The 27,195-nt window shown below is 40.2% G+C and overlaps 1 protein-coding gene across 1 annotated transcript in view; it reads right to left on the reverse strand.

Moving 5' to 3' along the window:
- The window catches only part of LOC126212779 (uncharacterized), a 65,682-nt gene that overhangs the window by 19,050 nt on the left and 19,437 nt on the right, over positions 1–27,195 (reverse strand). Inside the window, exons 4-6 of the mRNA XM_049940183.1 lie at positions 21,189–21,342; positions 10,943–11,299; positions 5,533–5,702 (exon numbers count right to left, since the gene is read on the reverse strand). Of these exons, the coding sequence (XP_049796140.1) occupies positions 5,533–5,702; positions 10,943–11,299; positions 21,189–21,342 (681 nt within the window). The remainder of the gene's footprint in view (positions 1–5,532; positions 5,703–10,942; positions 11,300–21,188; positions 21,343–27,195) is intronic.

Consider the following 27,195-nt stretch of genomic DNA (forward strand, 5'->3'; position numbering starts at 1 on the left):
ACATTTGAGTCTCCCAGTCTATTTCCGGCAAATTAAAATCTCTACCCAGAACTATAACATGGTGGGTAAATCTACTAGAAATATTATCCAAATTATCCTTCAGGTGCTCAGCCACAATAGCAGCTGAGCCAGGGGGCCTATAGAGACATCCAATTACCATGTCTGAGCTTGCTTTAACTGTGACCTTCGCCCAAATTATTTCACATTTCGGATCTCCGTCAATTTCCTTCGATACTATTGCACTTCTTATCGCTATAAACACGCCTCCCCCTTCCCTGTCCAGCCTGTCTCTGCGGTATACATTCCAATCTGAGTTTAGGATTTCATTACTGTTTACATCTGGTTTCAGCCACCTTTCTGTCCCTAGTACTATGTGGGCATTGTGACCGTTTATTAATGAGAGCAGTTCTGGGACCTTTCTATAGACACTCCTGCAGTTTACTATTAGCACATTAATATTGTTATTCCCTGTTGCGATTTGCCCACTCCTACGTTGCCGTATCCCACATGTGCACTCCACACGTTCTCCGCAACCCTTGTAGCCGCTTCCTGCGTGTAGTGCACGCCTGACCTATTCAGGGGGACCCTACATTTCTCGACCCGATAGCGGAGGTCGAGAAATTTGCACCCCAGATCTCCGCAGAATCGTCTGAGCCTCTGGTTCAAGCCTTCCACTCGACTCCAAACCGGAGGGCCGCGATCGGTTCCGGGAACTCTGCAGCTTTTGGTGTACCTCCTGCTGGTCTGAGGGCATACTTCAAAATCCCACACGGCTGCTATGGACCGTGTGGGAATTGCTTTCTGTGACTCGTGCACTGCAGCTGTCACATGTGTTACGGCTGAACTCCGTATCACATATATTTAAGAAATTGCTGCAGTAGAGGATTTAATACACAACTGAAACTTCAAATTTATAAAGTCATAATCAGCCCAGTCATAGCCTACGGATGTGAAACATCAACGAGTGCTGACGAGAAGCGGCTGAGGATATTTGAACACGGCATTCTGTGTGAGACGTACAGGGCAATTCAGGATTGGGGATTTAGAATGAACACCGAGCTGGATCACCTCGTACGAGAAGCTGACACTGTAAGAACAGTAAAAAGTAGGAGAACAGCCTAATGTGGACATGTCCTTAGGATGGATACTGGAGTAACAACTAAAAATGTTTCCGAACGGAGGCCCACTGGAAGGAGACAGAGAGGAAGGCCACAAAAGAGGTGGACAGATGACGCAGAAGAAGATACAAAATCTCTCAGAGTCAGAGGATAGCAGAGAACTGCGCCGGACGGGGCAGAATGGAGGAAACCTGTTGAAGAGGATGAGACCCGTGCTCGTAATGCCGTGAGAAGAAAAAAGTCTCACGTGTTGCACATATGTCGGTTGACAACTTTTGCCGGTTTTTCATCAAAACGCCAATCACTGATGACCGACCTAGCCTGAAGCAAAGCCTGGCATTAACTCTGTGGTTATTAGCAACTAAAGAAATTTAAATCACTGGTATTTTCGCATTTTACAATTTCTCGTGTCCGCAATGACATACGAGAACCACTTCAGTGATTTTTTTCAAACTGCATATAAGGACAGTATTGTCAATAGAATATCATTAATGAAATCAGAAACATTTATGTTATGTGTCACAGAGATTACTCGATAAAACATGACGCGTAGTTTTCATTAATGAGAAATGGGTACACTGACAACGAAATAGATCGAGCACTCCATCCTAGAAGAAAAGTGTCCAAAAATACACGACAACAGCAACCGTCGGCTGGAAAAGTTTTTCTTCCATTTATTCGTAACATTACGGACCGTATTGGGAAAGTTTTGGCCAAATTTCAAGTGGAGACAATCTTTCGACCTACTGAGAAAATTAGTGAAAGTTTAAGGTCGGTGAAAGACGCACGACACCCCTTAGCTACCCCAGGTGTGTATAAAATTCTGTATAGCAGTGGCACGGTTTATATTGGAACAACTAAAAGGAGTGTTAATACCTGCCTAATGGAACACAAAAGGAACTGTAGATTGGGACAGATTGACAAATCAGCTGTAGCGGAACACGTTTTCAAAGACGGTGAGCACGAAATAAAATTTAGTGAGAGAAACGTGATAGCTAGGACCTCACATTATTACAGTCGCATGTATAGAGAAGCTATAGAGATCTACAAGCACGGAAATAATTTTAATAGAAAAGAAGAAGCATTAAAACTAGACAAGATATGGCAGTCGACTCTGTACAAACGAAGTGACTATCGATTACCTATTATCGAGAGAGATGGCACCAGCCAGAGATAGTTTTAGAGTCAAAAGCACGTGAGGAGTGGTGGCACCATCTAAGCGCTCTGTATAAGTGGGACCTCCAGCGCCTAGCAGCCAGTTGCCGACTCACCTCAGAAGATGTTGCCCACAGTAGGCAACAAAACATCAGGAAGGAGAAGCAGTTTTATATACGGACCACGGCAATTCAGTCTGGAAGTTTTAATTGATGAAGACGCCGGCCGTGAAAGCTTACATGTTACGATTATGACGCACAGTTTATCGAGGGTAGTTATTGTGATCCAAAGCAAATCATTTTTATTTATTATCAAAAATCTCTTAACGTAATAGCCATGTAATTACTGATACCGTGAGAGAAGTAACAAAGTCAATCACATCTTTCGAGTATTATTAATTTTAATCAGCATAATTGATACACAGAGGGGTCAGAAACATTGTGAGAAGTTTGTAAAGGTGCTGCAGGGTAGGTGTTCTGAGAAATAATTGTTAAGAGAAAAATGGAATACACTGTGCCGTTTCTCAGTTAATTGGCACTGAAGTTAGCCAATCAGGAAAATTCGAGTGGCCCACCGCACGATATTAGTTGCAGTGGCTCTCATAGCGTAGACGATTGTGCGAACGAGTACTCAGCCTTCAGCTCGGGTTCGCTCTGTACTACTGTCCCGTGTCCAATTTTTGTGTTGCTCCCTTGTGCAGTTTTAGGGAAGCAAACAGACAACACATTCGGCAACACTGCCTCTCGGGGGCTGCTCGAATTTGTGTTGCCTAAGTTGAATGGTAATTAATTCGGAAATGGTGTCGTGTATTGAATTTTTTTCCGATCTGTTATTTCTCGGAATAGCTTACCCTGCAACACCTTTAAACACTTACCTGGCTGTTACTGAGCACCCTGAGTATCTTTTCCAGATCTGAATTTATTTTTTATAGAGTAAGGAAAGTTTTTCTTTATGAATTATTGCTCTTAGAAGATTTCTAATGACTTTAGATGCAAGATTTATACAAAAATTATACCGGTTTTCAAAATATACTTTGTATACTTACCTTCTTTCTATGGACTAAAACAACTAATTTTCAAATACTCACTGTCGTAATAAATAAACTGACCAGTCTATAATTATCATGCAAAATAACAATAATAATATTGAAAAAAAAAAAGATGATGAGACTTACCAAACAAAAGCGCAGGCAGGTCGATAGACACACAAACAAACACAAACGTACACACAAAATTCAAGCTTTCGCAACAAATGGTTGCTTCATCAGGAAAGAGGGAAAGACGAAAGAATGTGGGTTTTAAGGGAGAGGGTAAGGAGTCATTCCAATCCCGGGAGTGGAAAGACTTACCTTAGGGGGAAAAAAAAGGACGGGTATACACAGGTATACTTGTGTGTGTGTGCAAGTGTATACCTGTCCTTTTTTCCCCCTAAGGTAAGTCTTTCCGCTCTCGGGATTGGAATGACTCCTTACCCTCTCCCTTACAACCCACATCCTTTCGTCTTTCCCTCTCCTTCCCTCTTTCCTGATGAAGCAACCATTTGTTGCGAAAGCTTGAATTTTGTGTGTACGTTTGTGTTTGTTTGTGTGTCTATCGACCTGCCAGCGCTTTCGTTTGGTAAGTCACATCATCTTTGTTTTAGATATATTTTTCCTACGTGGAATGTTTCCCTCTATTATATTCAAATAATAATATTGATTTATAGAGTAGAATATAACTATCCGACCTCTTCCACGTATCCTGTGAGTCACAAGCTGCTGCACGCTGTATTGACTTGTTGATATTTTTATAGTGAAGCCTAACTGTTGGCAGCCCTCGCATATGATAAAAAGACTGGACATTCACAAATATGCACATAAGGCTTCCACTGGGGAAAAGTATTTCCGTCGCAGCTACGAGATAGTAAAAGTAATATGCTATAAATTATAACTCAGCTTCAACTATCAATGTGGAAACATGTAAACACGAATTGTAACAATTGATTCCAACAACTGACAAAAAGTAACATAGCTACTAACTTGCATACTACCAAACGATACTAAACAGGGGTTAATGGGGTACTCCTATAGTGTGATGACAAAGAAGTTCCTCCGTTTGATGCTGGAAAAACTGTCAATTTTGTACTTACTGAAACATATTGTCCATATAACACCATAAACATTGGCCTTAATAATAAATATGAGAAAATTCCCTTTTACAAGTGAATGTGAGATTGGTCCTTCACAGTTTCCGGCAAACAGGAGAAACCAAAGATCCTGAAGACTAAAGTTGGCACATCAAATGAGTAGTATGTGTGTGCCCGTATATATTTCTACACGGACCACAGATGATGTTCTAATGTCGTGTTACATTTAAACAAATGTCACTGCCCACTTCCCATTTATGAGAAGGAAATATGATCATGATCAAGTAGTAAAGTAGTATTAAACAGGGATTACGTCACCAAACGCATACTATACACTGTTGTTTTGTTTCACTTTTGTGCACTGTTGAACAGAGAGCTGTGCGATTTGAGTAATTGGCAGGGTGCGACGGCAAGTAAACACCTTCACCTCTTGTGGGCGGAGCCTCTTGTGTTTTGATGTCACAGCTCAGTGGTGACCTGACTGTCAAGGAGCAGACAGCCTCACCAAGAATGTAAACAGCAATGAACAAAAGAAGCTCTAAAATGAAAAGTTAATTAATTCTCGCTGAGCCTCCATGGCAGATTTTGTATTTAATTTATATTGTATCCGTTACGAAGTAATGGTGAGCTGTATACCCACCGAAACAGATACAAGACATAGAATGATGAAATGTTGACGTCACTTTGTAATTACAGTAGATATTGTTTCTCCTTCCATCAATGATGGGGCCAAGGAGAGGAACTGAAGTGTTTCTAGGGCTACACATGCTTCCACAGAGATACCGCTTTGCAGGACTTCCACATAAACAAGACAATTAACAGTGACCGAGTTACATTAAAGGTAAATTAATGTATCATAAGCCGGGTGATGTATCAAATGTGAGTTCTGCCTCAGCTGCAAACATGTAAGAAGAGGGTCAATAAGCAATTCACCAGCCATCAGCTAGAGTACCTAGGGGTATATCACCACGCCACCAGCGGCCATTCCACTCGACAATGGCCAATGTGCACTAATTTGAAAGCTTGTGATGTTTCAACCATCAGCTGGAAGACCAATAAATTTTATATTTTTATCAGTGACGAGTTCCAGAAGACAGAACGAGGCGACGTCACATCGGGCCGCCCCACCACTCACCGAGCATCCAGTAGCTGCCCTTCTCCTTTCTACCCTTCTGCAGCACTTTGACGAAGCACTTGTGGAGTGACAGGTTGTGGCGGATCGAGTTCTGCCACGCCTTCTTGCTGTGTTCGAAGTATGGGAAGCGTCTCGTGATGTAGGCGTAGATCTCGGACAGCTTCGCCTTCCTGTCAGACAGACAACAGCGCACGGCTCAGAGCGCATCATCTGAAAGAGACACCGAGTCGGAACTACTGGCGAAGGGCGATTCTTGCCACATTCGATATGGGTGTCTGACAAGTCACTTTTAAATCGTATTTCAAAACACAAGGAAAGACAGACTACATGTGGATTCTTGCAGAGAAGATAACAGTAACAACCCATTTCTTATAATGTTATTTATTTATATAAATAAGACTGTTACCAGTTTTGAACTGACAGGTTCCTCATTAGACAGCTTGTTCACATTAAAAATACATTTTTTATTACTTTGTATTAGATTTCACTTTTTATTCCCCCATGTAATGAAATTTGCTCGGGCTTGTCCACTGTACACTGTTGTAACATTTATTTTTGTACATCTGTTCCTTATCACTGAAGTAATACTTTATAAGAAACTGGCTGCGTTATTCATTTACCTTAATTTTAATCAGTTCTCTTTTAATATCAACAGTAAGCAATAGAATGTTTGTAGGTTGTAAATTTCTACTCTCACATCAATGTATATATCAAAATATGTCTGAAACAGAATGTCTTTGGTATTATTATTGTTGTGATATTGCCATCTTTGTATACATACTTATATGTGACCAAACCTATTGGTGTGTGAGTGGTGCTTTAGATTATGTGCGTACATATACATAAAGAAAGTGCTTCATGCAGTGTTCGTTGGTGCACGATCAGAGGCAGTCAGCACTGGAACATAATGGCACAGAATTTTCGACAGCACCACCACCCCAAATTTCATCATCTGGGGGAACAAAAGTGAAAGCTAATATAAAGTAATGAAAAATGTATGTTAACAGAACAAGCCGTCTGATTACAAACCTATTGCTTCGAAACCTGTAATGATGCTATTTACATAGATAAATAGCATTATAAAAAGTGGTTGATTTGGGTTATCTTCTCTGTAAGAGTAAACCTGTATTTTGTACACAGCCACAAAGTCAGAATATCAGTTTTGACAAAATAGTAAAAAAAAAAAAATGAATAGATTGCTACTCACCTTAAAGGTGACACAATGAGTTGCAGACAGACATAACAAAAAGACCGTTACACTTTAGCTTTTGGCCAAAACCTTCTTCAGGAGAGGAACCCCACATACATCCATTCGCACAAGCAAGCACACCACACGCACACATGACCACCACCTCTGGCATCTCTGGCCAAAATGCAGCTCTCACATGGAAAGAAAGCAGCAATCGGGAGGGGGTGGAGAAGGGGGAGGGACAGTAGTGTACAGGTGGGGGAGAAAGGAGTGCTGTCTGGTGGAGTGTGCAGGGACTAGAATGCCAACAGGAAGTTGTGAGGCATAGAGGTGGGAAAAAAAAGGAGTGAAAAAGTGAGGAGTGGGGAAATATGGGTGGGAGATGAGAATGGGGAGGAGGTGATAGGACAGAGAGGGTGGAAGTTGTTGGACGGAGGGTGTGGGGACACTACAATACCACAGGTTGGGGCTGGGATAATTATGGGAGCGGAGACCGTATTGTAAGAACAACTCCCAAATCCGCAGTTCAGAAAAGCTGGTGGTGGAGGGAAGGATCCAGATGTTTCAGACAGTGAAGCAGCCATTTGTGTTCAGCTTCATGTTGCGCCACAGGGAAGTCTACCTCGCTCTCGGCTACAGTTCAGCGGAGGCTGTTCATCCTGGTGGACAGCTAGTTGGTAGTCGTACCAACACAAAGAGATGTGCAATGTACTTTTTGACCTGCATTCATACACTGGGGGTATTCTGTTCTGTTGGAAGCCTATTGAAAATGGTTACTGCCGAATAGTGCTCAACTTTTCATACGTAACTTAATGGATTGTCATCAAAATGCACATTTTTCCATCCAGTGTTTGACGAGTTGATATTATCGAAAAAAATCCCATGATGGGAGTATATACAGAATGTGCAGAGGTGGCAGCGTTAGAATGCTTAGACACCTCGATGAAGGTCTACACAAAGTTCGTGAATTGCCACTGCTAATTTGTGTGTTTGCCCTTCTCTGGTTGGGAATATTCTTGGTGAATGCACAGAGGTGCCCCCAAAATATAACAAAATACGAGACAATAGTGTGAGGCAAAGTAAAGAAGCTTTAGCATTTGAGTGTCAGGGAAGTGGAGATTATTTTTATTGTAAATATAGCAGCATTCGGTTTCTGCAAAAGATCTGGAATGTTGTACTACCAAAAAAGCCATCCATTTACCCTGAGGTATAAAAATTTAAAATGGTTGATTTCCTCAACTGTTTGATCAACTTAGGACACAAAAATTTTGCCTCTGCAGGAGTTCTCTGTCAGAAACTGTATGCTATGTGTTTCGTTATTTTGATACACGTATCTTTTGTCTACCCCAAAGTAAATAGTTGGGCGGAGACAGATCTGGTGAGCATGGGAGCCAGAGATATTTCCTAATTAGTCTGTCTCCCAGGACTTCATAGGAATTGAATCCGACAATGGAAAATCCAGGGCTGAAAGCTTTATTTGTGACAGTCTTCTTGGTGCGCCTATGTGTGACTCAGCATCTCTGCTATATGGTGAGTGGCAACTTTCTTTTTCATAATATAGTCATAGCAACTGGTGTGCCATATAAGCATTGTCTTTTTGAAATACGAATGACTGATCTCGGTTTTCATTCAGCAGGACAATAAATGGATAAATTACCTGGGAACAGCAGTCAATGGAAGGGACACTAGTATCAAAAATGATCGGCCCTATAAATCACGCTCACATTATAGTAATCCACACTCTGATTTTCTCAATGTAGAGTGGCATTTCCCTTAAGGCATATGGATTTTATTGTGACAAAATTCTTGCATTTATGGAATTAATGTAGTCAGATAGGTAAAACCATGCCTTATCAGTGAAAAAGGTTCAATCTGAAACACTAACTCCATACAGTTAAACAAATCGTCAAAACCACTCACAATATGCTATTTTCTTTGCACAGTCCAAGCAATGTAAATGTTGTGCAGCAGTAATTTTACACGGATAAATCCCCAGTTCTTCGGTTGCAGCCTTATGTGCTGTTGTACAAGAGACTTTAGCCTCTTGTAATCATCCCCTCATTGATTTTGTTGGACTCCGCAACACGATGTCCAAAATGCCGTCAAGGTCCCATTCTGTTAAAATTTTGGGCCCACCAGTTTGTGGTGCATCACGAACTGAACTTGTTGTCGGGAATTTGTGAATGAAACCACGTACAGTGTTACGATGTGGTCATCTCAAAGCAGGAAAATGCAAACTAAATTGCTGCCTCACAGGTTCCAAAAGTTTCCTCCTGTACAGGAAACATCTTCCACTGAAAACACTCTCTCTGCACAGTAAACGTTCTCACTCAACTTACGCAAGACCTAGTGTAACAACTATGACTTTGTAATATTGTACATATAAGTAATCCTTTTCATCTGATTTTACGATAAACTTGGGTAATTGATGTTCTGATTCCAGTTCTTTTTGTTTCATCCCATTATGCTAAGAAAACTATACATAAGTTTCAATGTGAATATTAATGTTTATGTCAAATGTCAAGTAATATTGTAATAGAATTGAAATGTAATGAATGTTGAAACTGTAGTAAGATGTTTAAAATTGTAACTGTGCATCTGGTCAATATGTAGGCAATGTGTTAGGATATGTAGAATGCAAAACCTCGGGTGAATACCCGGTCTGTCAGGGAGCGGTAAAAGGTGTATGGCAGGCGAGCGCGGGAAAATGCACACAGGCTCTGCACGGCACAACGGGCTCAGCAGTAGTAGAAGGAGTTTGGCACTGGTCTGAGCAACACCTTCTGGAGCGAGGAGGCTCTCCTGGAAGACGTAACTTCACTGAGCGTCGGGTATGCCGCTCCAACGCCCACACAGCGTGACAAAATTCGATAGGCACTAAATGGAAAAGTATTGTGACGCTAAGAGGAAGCAAAGTGCCGGTACGTCAAGAGCCATAGCTGTGATTGTAAGTGTGCTCTGTGCCTCGCCATCTCGCCGCCCGCCAACCGCCGCATCGATACTAGCAGGTTGAAACTTTTAGTACTGTATTCGTATGGATCAGAGAGTGAACTGTGTTTGTTAGGTGCAATAATAACCTAAATTTTACCAGAACTTTTCCATCATTTAATTATCCCCACAACTAACCTAGACAGCGGCCTTTCCAAACGTTGTGCAATCCGAGTGTCCCGAAATGAAAATTTAAAATTGTGTTAATAATAATTATTTGCAGAACTAGGTATATTAGAATAGTGTTTAAAGAAATGTTTTGTTAATGAACCAGTAAATGAATAGCGAAGGTCTAACGAAGTTGAAAGATAACTTTAGTATTGATATAGTAATGAAGGTAAATGTTTCAAGACATATTTGAAGGCATTTAAATGAGCAGTAAATAAGATGAAAAGAATAGTAACTTATATACTGGAAATCTTGAATGAATAATAAATTCAGTAATCATTTTTTTTTTTTTTTTTAAATACAGCGTAACCTATGCCCGATCTTAATCAGATTAATAGACAGTATAAAGTTTTGTAGTAAACACTATAGTGTAGTGTTATGTATTCATGATTTTCCATATCAGTACAGAATGTGAAACTATCAGTTCAATAGATTTTCTGGCTCTAAAATTCTACTATATTATGCAGTGTTACAACTTCTTGTTTTGCCATGAATATATAAAAATTTGTACAGGGAAGAAACTCAGTTAATGCCTAATTAGGCTGGCGACCGTATTATTGTCACATTGGTAACATCTTCTGGTTTGCTCTTGTTCCGTCCTGATGTGTGATTGCATTTTGAACTTACTTGACGTATCATTGGTACGACAGAGTGGATGTAAGTCTGATTCGCCACCATTCAGGTACACGCAGTCAATATCTATACGAAAATCCTTTCTCATAAGGTGAATCCTGCTCACTTACCACAGCACAGGCTTTAATGCGTACTGTGTCACGGAGGTTACACTAGACAGTCACAAAAGTAACAGCTGCAATGCACGTGCAACATGACTGCCCCCAGCCCACCACTTCAGGGCCACAGAACGTGCAGTAAAGACTTCAATGTGCAGACAAAGACTTGAATGTGCTGTCAAACTGTAAGGCGAGACCCGTGAGCCTCACTGCCGAGTGGAGGCTTTGCTGATGAACGGTACCGTGGGTAGTGCTGAACTATGATAGCACATACGTAGGAAGATGCAGTGTATTTTAGTGAAGACATTTAGCACTTTGTTGCAGTTCTACCAACCTGTGAGGTGACTGTGCTATGGCCATAGCAATGAGTGCCTTGTAGGAGAACGGCGGCCTCTTTTCGGCAGTGCTGGCCGAGTCAGTGTTTCCCGTGTGCCGTTCCTCTCCCACTCCGCTGGCAGCATCGCTCACCGTGGTGCCACCACCGTTTATACCGGTGCTGCTGCCGTCGCCGTTCGCGGTGCCGTCGGATCCGGAGGTCGAAGTGGCGGCCGTGCCCGTCGACGCCGTCTCGTCCGGTGCGGGGGCGTAGCCCTCGCTGTGGCTGCTGTCAGTGTGGAGCGAGTTGGGTGCATCCTTGCCAGTGCCGTCAACATTGGAGACTGACAGGCTGGATGTGGTCAGGGTGGCAGTGCTGTTTCAGACAACAAAGACAGTGTTCAGTGGAATTGAAAGGTTCAGTAGATGCTGCCATGGAATATCTCAGACCAGTCACTACAAATAACTACAATAATATAATAATAATAATAATAATAATAATAAACCCCGTGGAGGCCCGGGAAAAGAATAGGCCTCCGGTATGTTCTGCCAGTCGTAAAAGGCGACGAAAAGAACAAACCACTAATAGGGCTAACCCCCCTTTTAGTGTGATTACTTGGTTCAGGACAGAACTAAAGAAGCCTCGGACAAGCGCCGTCATGGTCGGGGACGGCGCTTGAACCCTATGCCCGCCCACAATGGTAATGACACTGCTAGCCAACTGGAAAATGATTTAAATCCAAATAGAGGTGTTTTGCAGGATATGCGTCCTGCAACCACCCTAGAAGGAAAACAAAGAGGATGAGATGGTCAGATGAAGTTAATCGACACCTCATGTTCTGTTATTACCAAGCAACAAACCTAGGAACCAACACAACTGGATACAGATCACAAGTATACACAACATTTATTACCAGATACCCAGAATTAAAATTTTTAACAGAACAACGTCTAGCTGATCAGATTCGTGTAATAATAAAAAATAACAGGATACCCCAGTCAGAATTAGAAAACATCAAACAACAAGTACAACAAACACTGGAACAAAATAATGTACAGTCACAAGAAGAAGAAAATACAGTAATAGACTCAAACATCCCAGAGCAAACAAACAAAGAACAACACGCATCAATTAAACAATCAGAGGAAAATGAAATTTTAAGACAGCCACCAGCACAAGCACAAATAGAACACGAAGTGACACACATGTTAGATATAGAAGAAAAATTTCAGTTGACATACATAGAATACAAAGACACAAATACAGACATTAGACCATTCTTGCATAGACCACCAAATAGCCCACAAGTCGAAACAACAATAAAAACTATCAACACAATCATACACAACAAAATAAATGAATACACAACTATGGAAGAGTTACAACTACTGGTTTATGTAGGAGCACTCACTACACTAAATATACACACTAGGCAGATATCAGAACCAACCAACACACAGAAGAAACCCACAAAACCAGCATGGCAACACAGGCTACAGATCAGAATAGAAAAACTGAGAAAAGACATCGGACAGTTAACACAATTTATAAGAAATGAAATATCAGACAAAAAACGAAAAAGGTTAGGTAAAATCTCACAACAAGAAGCAATAGAGCAATTAGATGAAAAGAAGCAAAAATTACAAGCTTTGGCGAAACGACTTAGAAGATACAAAAAAAGTGAAAATAGAAGGAAACAAAACCAAACATTCAACACAAACCAAAAGAAATTTTACCAAACAATAGATAACACACACATAAAAATAGACAATCCACCAAACATAAGAGACATGGAACACTTCTGGAGCAGCATATGGTCAAACCCGGTACAACATAACAGGCATGCACGGTGGATACAAGCAGAAACAGATACATACAAGATGATACCACAAATGCCTGAAGTGATAATTTTGCAACATGAAGTCACCCGAGCAATTAATTCTACGCACAATTGGAAAGCCCCTGGAAATGATAAAATAGCAAATTTCTGGCTAAAGAAGTTCACCTCAACACATTCACATCTAACTAAATTATTTAACAGTTACATTGCAGACCCATACATATTCCCTGATACACTTACACATGGAATAACTTATCTGAAACCTAAAGATCAAGCAGACACAGCAAACCCAGCTAAATATCGCCCCATAACATGCCTACCAACAATCTACAAAATATTAACTTCAGTCATTACACAGAAATTAATGACACATACAACACAGAACAAAATTATAAATGAAGAACAAAAAGGCTGCTGCAAAGGAGCACGAGGATGTAAAGAGCAACTGATAATAGATGCAGAGGTGACATATCAAGCTAAAACTAAACAAAGGTCTCTACACTACGCATACATTGATTACCAAAAAGCTTTTGATAGTGTACCCCACTCATGGTTACTACAAATATTGGAAATATACAAAGTAGATCCTAAATTGATACAGTTCCTAAACATAGTAATGAAAAACTGGAAAACCACACTTAATATCCAAACAAATTCAGATAATATCACATCACAGCCAATACAGATTAAGCGTGGAATATACCAAGGAGACTCATTAAGTCCTTTCTGGTTCTGCCTTGCTCTGAACCCACTATCCAACATGCTAAACAATACAAATTATGGATACAATATTACTGGAACATACCCACACAAAATCACACATTTGCTATACATGGATGATCTAAAACTACTGGCAGCAACCAATCAACAACTCAACCAATTATTAAAGATAACAGAAGTATTCAGCAATGATATAAATATGGCTTTTGGAACAGACAAATGTAAGAAAAATAGCATAGTCAAGGGAAAACACACTAAACAAGAAGATTACATACTTGATAACCACAGCGACTGCATAGAAGCGATGGAAAAGACAGATGTCTATAAATATCTAGGATACAGACAAAAAATAGGAATAGATAATACAAAGATTAAAGAAGAACTAAAAGAAAAATATAGACAAAGACTAACAAAAATACTGAAAACAGAATTGACAGCAAGAAACAAGACAAAAGCTATAAATACTTATGCCATACCAATATTGACCTACTCATTTGGAGTAGTGAAATGGAGTAACACAGACCTAGAAGCACTCAATACACTTACACGATCACAATGCCACAAATATAGAATACATCACATACATTCAGCAACAGAAAGATTCACATTAAGCAGAAAGGAAGGAGGAAGGGGATTTATCGACATAAAAAACCTACACTATGGACAGGTAGACAATTTAAGAAAATTCTTTCTAGAACGAGCAGAAACTAGCAAAATACACAAGGCAATCACTCATATAAATACATCGGCTACACCACTGCAACTTCATAACCACTTCTACAACCCTTTAGATCACATAACATCAACAAATACGAAGAAAGTAAATTGGAAAAAGAAAACACTACATGGCAAGCACCCGTATCATCTAACACAGCCACACATCGATCAAGACGCATCCAACACATGGCTAAGAAAAGGCAATATATACAGTGAGACAGAAGGATTCATGATTGCAATACAGGATCAAACAATAAACACCAGGTATTACAGCAAGCATATTATTAAAGATCCCAATACCACAACAGATAAATGCAGACTTTGTAAACAACAAGTAGAAACAGTAGATCACATCACAAGCGGATGTACAATACTAGCAAATACAGAATACCCCAGAAGACATGACAATGTCGCAAAAATAATACATCAACAGCTTGCCTTACAACATAAACTTATAAAACAACACGTTCCTACATACAAGTATGCACCACAAAATGTACTGGAGAATGATGAATACAAATTATACTGGAACAGAACCATTATAACAGATAAAACAACGCCACATAACAAACCTGACATCATACTCACCAATAAAAAGAAGAAATTAACACAATTAATCGAAATATCCATACCCAATACAACAAATATACAAAAGAAAACAGGAGAAAAAATTGAAAAATACATCCAACTGGCTGAGGAAGTCAAAGACATGTGGCATCAGGATAAAGTTGACATCATACCAATTATACTATCAACTACAGGAGTCATACCACACAATATCCACCAATACATCAATGCAATACAGCTACATCCAAACATATATATACAATTACAGAAATCCGTAATTATTGATACATGTTCAATTACCCGAAAGTTCCTAAATGCAATATAACACATACCGTACAGTTAATAGGAAGTGACGCTTGATCAAGGTCCGCGTCACTTTCCATTCTCAACCAGACTTAACGTCTGAGAAAGTAAAGAAATAATAATAATAATAAGCACATTGAAATCCAAAGTGGAGTGCGACAGGGTGACGGACTTTCACCATTACTCTTTAATATCATTCTTGAAAAAATTATTCGGACATAGGAAAAAGAAGTCAAAGGAATCCAAATTGGCATTAGAAAAGATAATAGATTCAATGTGAAGTGTTTAACTTTTGCAGATGACCTTGCAATCCTCACAAATAATAGAAAAGAAGCCACTAACGCCATAGAGAAGTTACACGAAATTGCACAAAGAACTGGCCTGCAAATTTCGTAAGAGAAAACCCACTACATAGAAAGAGTGCCACATGACAAATTGCCTATTGTGACAACCCATGGGAAAATTGTACAAGTACCACATTTTAAGTACCTGGGAGAAATCATCCAGCCATCAGGGATCAACCTAAAGGCCAATGAGGAAAGAATAAAAAAACTACAGAAAGCATATAAACTCACGTGGAACTATTATAACAAAAAGTCCATATCCATTAACGCAAAATTTAGGCACTACAACACTGTCGTACTTCCAGAGGCACTGTATTCATCTGAAACAACACAAATAGGTGGGCAAAATAAAATCAAAGAAATAGAGAAACAAGAAAGGAAAATTCTCAGGAAAATTTTTGGCCCGATACAAGAGCAAGGAATCTGGAAGAAGAGACGAACATCAGAATTATATAAATACACAGACGTGATAACGGATACAATAAGAAAAAGAAGAATGCAGTTCTATGGACATATCCACAGGACGAATGAAAACAGAATTTCAAAGTGAATTCTTAAAGTCATCAACTCAGGCAGGGGAAAAACAAAATGGATAAAAGAAGTTGAAGAGGACCTCAGACAAGCACACATAACAGTAAACGATGCAGAAAATAGAACTGAATTCAGGAACATCATCGAAAAACATAAATTTGACACCACAACACAGAAGAGACCAGGATGCAAATGGACAGCGGAGCAAAAGAAACAACATAGTGAACACATGAAGAAAATTTGGGCTCAGAAAAAACATAAACAATCATCATAAAGGAATTCAAGTTCAAACGCTCTCTTTAAATGGGAATAATCGAAAATAATAATAATAATAATAATAATAAGCACAATAATAACGATCACCATAACACCAGCAGAAGTAATGACCAGCATAAAATCATTAAATCAAACAAAGCCTCTTGGCTATGATAACATATCAACAAGGTTGATTAAACAGTGTGGTTCTGAGTTTGGTGAATTTTAAGTTATTTGTATGACCTAATTTTTATTAGTGGAACATTTCCTGAATGGCTGAAATATGCTGAAGTTATGCCTTTGTACTAGAAAGGAGATAAAGAAATACCATCATCAAACTTCTGTCCAGTTTCATTTTTGCCCACATTGTCAAGAATTTTAGTAAAGATAATATACACTCATCTTCTTAAGCATTTTATCACAAATAAAGTAATACCCAAGGTATATTTTGTGATCTGTCAAATCACAATATCCTTTTAAGCAATTTAGAATATTATGGTGTAACAGGAAAAGCTGCAAAATTGTTCAAATCCTGTATCTCTGACAGTCAACAAAGGATATCAATAGGAAAGAGACATGTATTCAACTGTCAGGCATCACGGAATTGGGAACAAATATCATGTGGTGGCCCCTAAGGTCCCATCTCAGGGTGCTTACATTTTCTTGCGTATATCAATGACCTTTCACCAGTAATATTACGAGATGCCAAGTTTGTTTTGTTTGCAGATGATACAAACATTGCAAGAATAGGCTAAGCAAGACAGAACAACAAAAACTTGCTTGCTATGGAGGAATTCCTGGCCAAAAACAACATGGCAACAGCCCCCACCCTTCCTAGTCACCAACCTGACTTCAACCTGTTCCCAAAGATGAAAACAGTGTTGAAAGGGCGACGATTTGACTCGATTGTAGACATCTGACTGGAATCACAGTGGATTCGGAACACCCATCCACCCTGCGGCTTTCCAGAAATGTTCCAAAAATGGGGATAACTCTGGGATCACTGCACACGTGCCTGAGGTGATTACTTCGAAGGTGACAGAGGATATTTGGACGTAAGTACAGTTTTCTGATTTTTACAATGAAATTCTCAGATATTACGGGTAGCATCACATATGTGACAGGTAGAACAGCAACCAGAGTGCATCGAAGTTTTTTGAGTTTAGTTGTAGAACGGCCTGGTCGGGTATACACCATGATCAGAAACTGTCTGAACAGCTTGTAAGGGTGTTGCAGTGTGGGTTGTGCTAAGAAATAATTGTTAACAAAAAAGAAATCAGTGCTTTGGGCTCTTTCTGAGTCATTTAGCATTGAAGTTACTCAACCAGATTGACGCAAGCGCCAATTCAATGCAGCCTACTAGAGACAGTATTGCCAAAGTTGTTGTTCATTGAGTTTCCACAAACCAAAGAACTCTAGCTTTTGCTCTTTTTTCTTAACCATTTCAGATGCGAATTTTTTCTGGAGTGGGGGGGGGGGGGGGGGGGGGGGGTGCTATAATCCTCTTAGGTGACATTTTAATGAATTTAGATGCGTTTTTAATTATTTATACAAATATTTCAATAATTATGCAAAGTAACAATAATCATGGTTACTAGTCACCTACCGGGTGCCTCCCCTGATGGTGGGCAGATAGGGACATGCTCACCACATATGGTGGGTACCGGGAAAATAAAATACCTGGGGTGGACCAAAACTAGTACAAAAGGGCACGACGGCTCCAAATGTCAGAGGTGGTACCCGACAGCGTCAGATCCTGTCAAACGGCACATACCAGAGAAAACTATAAATTACAAGTAAAATCATGGTTCGTGCACATAATAACAAAATTACCCCAGGTGGTAAAATCCACCCACCTAGTGAAAAGGTGGCAACCGGTTGTTCGGATTCTGGGGAGACTGGGCCTACACGATTTGTGAGTGACTCAGAGCATTCTGGAAAACTTCCCAGAAACAAAAACAAGAACAAAAATTACATTGGAACAATAAACATACAGACACTGATACAACCAGGAAAATTACATACAGTAACAGATGAAGTAGAGACTGAAAATCCATATCCTAGCAGTACAAGAGACAAGGTTCCTGGATGATCAAATCACTGATTACAATAGCTTCAGAATCTTCAAATGCGGAACTGATAGGAAAATTGGCAGAGGGGCAAACGTGCTCAGTACGGCCTTCATTGTTGAAAAATCTGCTGTTAAATCTATAAAGTCTGTAAGAACCATTAACAGCAGACTAATGTTTCCTAGGTTTAAAAAACTACACTCTAATTAATGTTCATGCACCTTGCAACATGGAAAATAGGAAGAACCGAGAAAACGTAGATAAATTCTGGGAACAATTAGAACTTGAAATCTCTAAAATACCAAGAAATGACATTGAAATACTTCTTGGAAATGTCAATGCACAGATTGGCAAAAATAAATAAATAAATAAAATAAAATAAAATAAAAATTATAAAGACAGTTGGCCTACACCCAGCGCATGAGACTAATCCAATCCTGCCAACAGTTCAACATGAAAATCAGCTCAACTTCCTTCAAACAAGAAACCTAGTAAACAGAAAACATGGAGATCCCCTATAGGGCAACTTGGAGAATTTCAGATAGACCATGTAGCCACCTCTTATGAGTTCCAAAAAGAGATCAGAGACATCCAAGTTAAGAAATACGCAAATATCGACTCTGATCACCACCTCGTGAGGGTTCGAGTACAGTTCACCCCAAGACAAAGAGCACCACGAACACCACCAGTAATTCCAAAATTTGATCTACAAAAACCAACAGAATCAGAAACAACAGAAAAATGGGAAAATTCTCCTGCAAACAATTGGGAAAAATTCAAGACAAAAATCACAGAAATAGGCAAGGAACAAATACTGTCACAGAAGAAACCCGAACATCCATAGTGGTATATAGAATGTGAAAAGGCATTTGAACTACGCAAAAAATAAGAATAAGAATTAGGATAGTTACCAAAACTTTCTAGAAACACGAAAAGTTTCGTATAAAATTATCAGACAAGAGAAGAGAAAATATGTAATCCAGCAACTGGAGTCAATAGAAATAGATTTTGAAAAGTATAATACACATGGATTCTACAAGACCTCTGCAAAGAAAATTAAAGGGTAGAACCCTCAAAATGTTTGCTTCCAGAAACCAGATGGGAATTTAGCACTAAGTGACGAAAAAAATTGTGAAGTACTAGGCCGAATATTTTGAAAATCTACTAAATTGTCCCGAACCGACAGAAACCCTGCCAAACTCTTTGCCTTTACAAATGTCTGCTTGTGTCTGTGTATGTGCGGATGGATATGTGTGTGTGTGCGAGTGTATACCTGTCCTTTTTTCCCCCCTAAGGTAAGTCTTTCCGCTCCCGGGATTGGAATGACTCCTTACCCTCTCCCTTAAAACCCACATCCTTTCGTCTTTCTCTCTCCTTCCCTCTTTCCTGACGAAGCAACCGTTGGTTGTGAAAGCTTGAATTTTGTGTGTATGTTTGAGTTTGTTTGTGTGTCTATCGACCTGCCAGCACTTTCGTTTGGTAAGTCACATCATCTTTGTTTTTAGATATATTTTTCCCACGTGGAATGTTTCCCTCTATTATATTTGTATGTATAGTATGTCTTATTTAAACTATGTAAAATTTGGCATTGAATTGCCCTTCTATTTATTGTATGTTTAAATTGAAACCTGTACAATTTGACACGTTCCATATCCTTGTGATTGACTCACTAACTGGATCTATGGAACATGAAATAAATAAATAAATAAATGTCAATATATCTACTCCCTGTTACGTTTCATTGGTAAAAATGGACAATCGTACAAAACCAATGATTCATACCATACCCACAATACCAGGAGGAAGATGGACCTCCATTATGAATCGAAAAACCTTACTATAGCACAAAAAGGAGTCCATTACATGAGCTGCAAGGTGTTCAATGCTCTCCCACCATCACTGAAATTACTTATCCACGAGCTTCCCAAATTTAAACAACAGCTCAAACAGTATTTATTAGATAATTCCTTCTATTCGGTAGAAAAATATTTCAGTATAATTAACTGTAATTGATTTTTTCATTTACTAATTTGATGTGCTATTGTGCATCACAATCACTTTTAACATTACTGTGTCTTTCATTTAGCTATTAAGATCTACCATATTTTTTAATGTAATTTTTTTCTATACCTGTTAATGTGTATTTTGTCTTATACCAGATATCCTCTTGCAAGAGGTACTTTTATGTATTGCTTTTGTATTATTTGTAATAATTCTGACATGCCCTACAACCATGCGAATGCCTCACAGTATTGGATTTAAGGGATATAAATAAATAAATAAATAAGGACGTCAGGTCACGGGCAGCAGTAACTGAGGGGAAATGATGGCACAACAGTAAATCACGGAAATCCTGCATCCTTAAGTGTTACCTCACACGCGAGAGTGTCATGGTGACATTTTTCAACAGGATAACACTCATCCACAGAGGGCACGGGTCTCTACGAACTGTCCACGTAATTTTGAGATACCTCTCAGGCAGCTAGATTCCTAGATCTGTACCCGACAAAACGTGTGTGGGAGCAGTTAGGATATCTACCCCGCCCCCGTGCCAGTGTAGAAGCACCACAAACAACAGTTGTGGGTCAGCCTACCTCGGAAGAGGGTAAAACAGCTTTACGAGACCCTTCCCAAGTGAATTTGAGCGTGCTTCCAGGCCAGACAGACATACACGTCATAATGATAAGTGGGCTCATGCTGCCACGGTTTCTGTAAGTTTGACTCGGTTTTGTAATTACCAAAATCCTATGGAGAACACCTGAAGCATTAAAGTCACCATCTTAACTATTCTCCATTTTTTATTAATATGGGCCTGAAACTTTTAGGACTGGAGGGGCATAAAATCACTCATAGATTAATAATAATGGGAGGTGACAGTTGAAGTTGCTGAGGACACGATGACCTCACAAGGTACTGACCTGTGTTCATCTCTGGCAAATTGCAGGTCGGCAGCAGCAAGGTCACCGGGCACTGCAGAGTTTGTCACCGCCCCCACATCCCTGTGAAATGGCTGCCTGTTGCACTGTCGCTGACAGTATTTGGCGTCCTTGAACGTGCCCTCGAACTGCGAGTCTGCATCCGGGAAACAAAATAATTTTATCAAATTACCTTCCATTAGGAATGTGGAATGCATTCAATGACTGCGATTTGTGTTTCCAAATGGAGAGCAGCAATCAGTCATACCCTTTCCTTACTAAGGGGGGTAGGACATCAAACACGCCGACTTAAAGCAGGAGACGCACCACAGGACATTTTAATTTCCACTGTCTATACTTTTACAAGTAAATTCATAAAACTTTGTCAGGATGACCAGGAAGGGTTCACATATTTACAGGTGTCTGAAACTCTAGAATCTATTTAATTTATGAAAAAATGAATGAGCTACTACGTTTTAAACTTTATGTTTAGAAAAAAATCAAATTTTGTAGTTAATTATCTCAATTTTTACCCCAGTTTTTAATAGATTTGGAAAAGTCTAGAGTTTCATACACCTATAAGTATGGTTTGTATGCTGTGCGAAATTCATCAAAGAACCTCTGTTACTTGTGAAGAAAAATGTACGTATAGCAACAAATGCAGCCAACAGTAAGTAAAAAAATGATGAAATTTCATATCTAAAAAAAAAAATTTATTTTGTTATGTTTTTGAACTTCCACTGCTATGAGTGTGAATCCAGAGTCCTTCCTGGTCATGCTGACAAAGTTTTATGAATTTATTTGTAAAAGTATAGACAGTGGAAATTAAAATGTACTGTAGTGACTCTCCTGCTCCAAGTCGGCCCGTTTGACGTCCTACCCCCCTTAAGGCAAATCCCAATTTTGGCTAGTAAATAGTCATTATCAATGCACTATGTCAGAGTTTTAATACATGCTCCGGTACGTCAACCCATGTTGTTTGACCTCTTGTCACAGTTCATCCAAGACTCAATGAATGACAATGACAGGAGGCTGAAAAACGGGGTTTGACGTACTAGGGCATGTAGTAAAACTCTGAAATAGTGCATTGATAATGGCTAGTTAGTAGCCAATATCTGGATTTGCCTTAATAAAGTTACAAAGGATACGACTGATTGTTGCTCTCCATCATTTTGAAAGTAATTTTATGATTGAGAGGTCATCTGAGCACACACTAGAACATTCACCATCATAAAATCTTTTAGGTTGATGAAACCTTTCCGTGTTTTCTGCCAAATTATAGCATCACATTGTCACAATATTTAGGCAAGTTTCCTACTGGTCATCTCCAGTCGAAATACAACGAGATGACAAAAGTCACGGGGTAGCAACATGCTCGTATACAGATGGCAGTAGTACGCATTCACGAGGTATAAGAGTCCAGCGCATTGGCGGAGCTGTCCCCTGTAATCAGCTGATTCACGTGAAAATGTTTCCGACACGATTACGGCTGCTCGACAGGAATTAACAGAATCTGAAGGCAGAATGGAGCTAGATGTGTTAGACATTTAATTTCAGAAATCATTAAGAAATTCGATATTCTGAAATCCACAGTGTTAAGAATGTGACGAGATGCCAAATTTCAGGTATTACCTGTCACCCCGTACAATGCAGTGTTCACTTCACGACCAAGAGCAGTATACAGTTGTCGGTGCTAACAGACAAGCAACGTGGCATGAAATAGCTCCAGATGACAAATTTTTTTGTTAGAACAGTGCAACGAAATGTACGGAAGCACACGACCGTCTCAAGTGCCTTTGCTAACAGCACATCCCCTGCAGCACCTTTCCTGGGCTCCTGACCACAGTGGTTGGGGCCCTAGACGACTTCAGTACTGTGGCCTGACGAGATGAGTCCCGATTTCAGTCAGTAAGAGCTGATGGTAGGGTTCAAATGTGATGGAGCGCACACAGAAGCCTGATTGCATAAACTGAATGGTAATTTATTTGGAAATGGTGCCAAGTATTGAATTTTTTTCTTATTTGTTATTTCTCAGAATAACTTAAACTGCAACAGCTTTACACACTTATTTGACTGCTGCTGACCACCCTGAGTAACTCTTCCAGAGTGGAATTTTTGTTTCCAGAGTAAGAAAACTTTTTCTATATACTGCAATGCTCTTACATGATTTTTAGTCACTTTAGATGCAAGATTTATACAAAAATTGTGCCTGTTTAAAACCATGCTTTGTATATTTGGTTTCTTTCTATGGACTAAAACAACTAATTTTGAAATACTCACTGTTGTAATAAAAAATGACCAGTCTATAATTATCATGCAAAATAACAATAATAATAGTAATTTGTACAGTAGAATATAACTAACTGACCTCTTCCACGTATTCTGCAATTCAAAAGCTGCCGTGCACTGTATCGACTTGTTGATATTTTTATAGTGAATCCCAACAGTTGGCAGCACTCGTATATGATAAAAAGATAGAACATTAACAAATATGTACATAAGGCTTTCACTGGGGAAAAATATTTCTATTGCAGCTAAGAGACAGTAAAATTTAATGAACACAATTGCGGCCAGTGGGTCTGAAAACTATGTTGTGTGCATCTACTTCTGTTTCTTCTTCCACGATGTTTTCAGACAGGTCTGGTCCGCTGTACAGTTTTCCTATATATTGTTTCCATCTTCCTGCAACTTCATCATCGTCATCCAACATATTGCCATTTTCATCCATCACAGCCCTACATTTTTTAGAACTCCAGTAGCAGAAAAATCTATCACCTTCAACCTTAGGATACAGTCATTTAAACCAGAGGTTAGGCTGCTACAGTATTCAATCAATTACTGACTCCGTCCGAACAGGTCTCGGAAGACTCGGTGGTACTGACCGACCACTGCGTCATCTTCAGCCTGCGGGCACCACTGTCTGGTAATATGGAAGGGTGCGAGGTCAGCAGACCGCAGTCCCAGCTGTTGTCAGTTTTCAGGACCAGAGATGCTACTTCTCAAACGAGTGGACCTCTGATTTGTCTCACGAGGGCCGAGTCCACCCGCTCGCCGACAGTGCTCGGCAGACCCGACGGTCACCCGTTCTAGTGCTAACCGAGCCTGACAGTGCTTAACTTCGGTGATCTTATGGGAACTGGCGATACCACTGCAGCAAGGCTGTCGGCCAATCAATTACTGATAATCAAATAGGGGTGTTACATCTACCGCAGATTTCACATTATGTGTTGACCGTGTTTTGCACTTGTCCTCTTCAACCTGTTCTTTTACTGTCCTCACAGTTTCGCCTATACAGGGTGTTACAAAAAGGTACGGCCAAACCTTCAGGAAACATTCCTCACACACAAAGAAAGAAAATATGTTATGTGGACTTGTGTCCGGAAACGCTTACTTTCCATGTTAGAGCTCATTTTATTACTTCTCTTCAAATTGCATTAATCATGGAATGGAAACACACAGCAACAGAACGTACCAGCGTGACTTCAAACACTTTGTTACAGGAAATGTTCAAAATGTCGTCCGTTAGCGAGGATACGTTCATCCACCCTCCGTCGCACGGAATCCCTCATGTGCTGATGCAGCCCTGGAGAATGCCGTACTGTATCACAGCCGTCCACAATACGAGCACGAAGAGTCTCTACATTTGGTACCGGGGTCGCGTAGACGAGAGCTTTCAAATGCCCCCATAAATGAAAGTCGAGAGAGTTGAGGTCAGGAGAGCGTGGAGGCCACAGAATTGGTCCGCCTCTACCAATCCGTCGGTCACCGAATCTGTTGTTGAGAAACGTACGAACACCTCGACTCAAATGTGCAGGAGCTCCGTCGTGCATGAACCACATGTTACGTCGTACTTGTAAAGGCACATGTTCTAGCAGCACAGGTAGAGTATCCTGTATGAAATCATGATAACGTGCTCCATTGAGCGTAGGTGGAAGAACATGGAGCCCAATAGAGACATCACCAACAATGCCTGCCCAAACGTTCACAGAAAATCTGTGTTGATGACGTAATTGGAAAATTGCGTGTGGATTCTCGTCAGCCCACACATGTTGATTGTGAAAATTTACAATTTCATCACGTTGGAATGATGAAACTAAAATGAGCTCTAACATGGAAATTAAGTGTTTCCGGACACATGTCCACATGACATCTTTTTGTTATTTGTGTGTGAGGAATGTTTCCTGAAAGTTTGGCCTTACCTTTTTGTAACACCCTGTACACAGGGTGGATGAGAAGTCCTCGTACCCCCTCGTAACAAACCCTAATTGATTTCATTTGTTTTAGCACAAGTAGCTACTTCTATATTATAAGTTCAACATATCAGTACGTTCCCCATTGTGCTGTAAACACATTTCCACACACCTCCATTTTCTTCTTGACATATTTTCGAGCATGTCCAGTGTTACAGTGTGAAATACAGCCTCAACACCATTGTGCATGTCTCCGTTTGTACGAGGGTTGACTGAAAAGTAATGCCTCCATCTTCGTAACTCTTCACCAGTTCGCAGCAAATTGGTATATGGCAGGTACTGGCTTGTTCTGCAGCCTCTTCTCTCCAGCTCCAGTTGGCAGGAAGCCTTGGCGTTGAACTGTTGTGTTGTTACACTGTAAAGCATGGAACACTGTGCAGACGGTCAGTCAATCCGATTTAAGCAACGTACAGCCATTGAATTCTTGACAGCAGATGGTGTCATCCCAAAGGAGATTCATCAGAGAATGAAAGCAGTTTATGGTGATTGTGCAGATGTGAGTACTGTGCATCGTTGGGCGAGTAAGTTTAAAGATGTCGAGGTGCGAACATCTGACCTGTGTGACAAACAGAGAGTTGGACGTCCTGCGACAGCAACCACCGAGTTTAACTAATAAAATGTTGACAGGTCGATTCAGGACTATTGTCGTATCACTCAGAGAGATATTGCAAGCACAGTCACCATTTCAAAAGAACGTGTGGGTCACATTATTGCTTTGCTCGGCTATCGGATGATCTGTGCACGGTGGGTACCCCGGATGCCACGACAGCAGAACTTCAGAGACCCAATCTCACCACCGTACGGCATCCTGCATACAGGCCAGATTTAGCACCGTCTGACTTCCAACTGTTCCCGATAATGAAAGATGATCTGCGGGGACGTCATTATGCTTCTGATCGAGACATTGAGACAACTGTGAGACTGTGGTTGTGGAAATGCAGTGTCTACTTCTCGAATGAGATTTTCACTCTGCAGCGGAGTGTGCGCTGATATGAAATTTCCTGGCAGATTAAAACTGTGTGCCCGACCGAGACTCGAACTCGGGACCTTTGCCTTTTGTGGGCAAGTGCTCTACCGTCTGAGCTACCGAAGCACGACTCACGCCCGGTACTCACAGCTTTACTTCTGCCAGTACCTCGTCTCCTACCTTCCGCGTCTACTTCTTCCGTGACAGCTTCAGAAAACTTGTTCATCATTGGCAGAAATGTATCCAATTGGCTGGTGATTATGTGGAAAAGTGAATAATGGTAATTAAAGATCACATTCTAAGGATTTCTGCATTTTATTTATTAAAATATTCCCATCCAAACCCAATTAACGAAGATGGAGGCATTACTTTTCATTCGACCGTTGTAGCATAACAATGTGGAGATACGTACGCATTATTGACTCCCCATAAGGAGTTATCAGGTGTGGTGAGGTCAGTACTTCTTGGTGGATATTTCATTGGAGATGTTGGGCCCCTTTTCCTCAGGCTGAGGTATTAACCATGTTTGTAAAATGTGTAAATAACTTGCACCATTCACAGTCACTTAACAAAAGTAGATATGATATAACTGGCAGTATCAGTCTGTGAGGTGGGTTCCTTTCCAACTCAACTGTACGAAGAAGATTCTCTTGGCCCAAACGACAATATTTCTACCACACGAGTTGCAATACACAATACATACATCTGAAAGCATATCCTTTGCACGGTTCACTGCATTTGCAAACTGAGTTAACAAAGCACAGCATGCTAAGACGCACTCATTCCGGTCTCT

The sequence above is a fragment of the Schistocerca nitens genome, chromosome 11 (assembly GCF_023898315.1).
Source record: "Schistocerca nitens isolate TAMUIC-IGC-003100 chromosome 11, iqSchNite1.1, whole genome shotgun sequence".
In the NCBI taxonomy this organism is placed as follows: Eukaryota; Metazoa; Arthropoda; class Insecta; order Orthoptera; family Acrididae; genus Schistocerca; species Schistocerca nitens.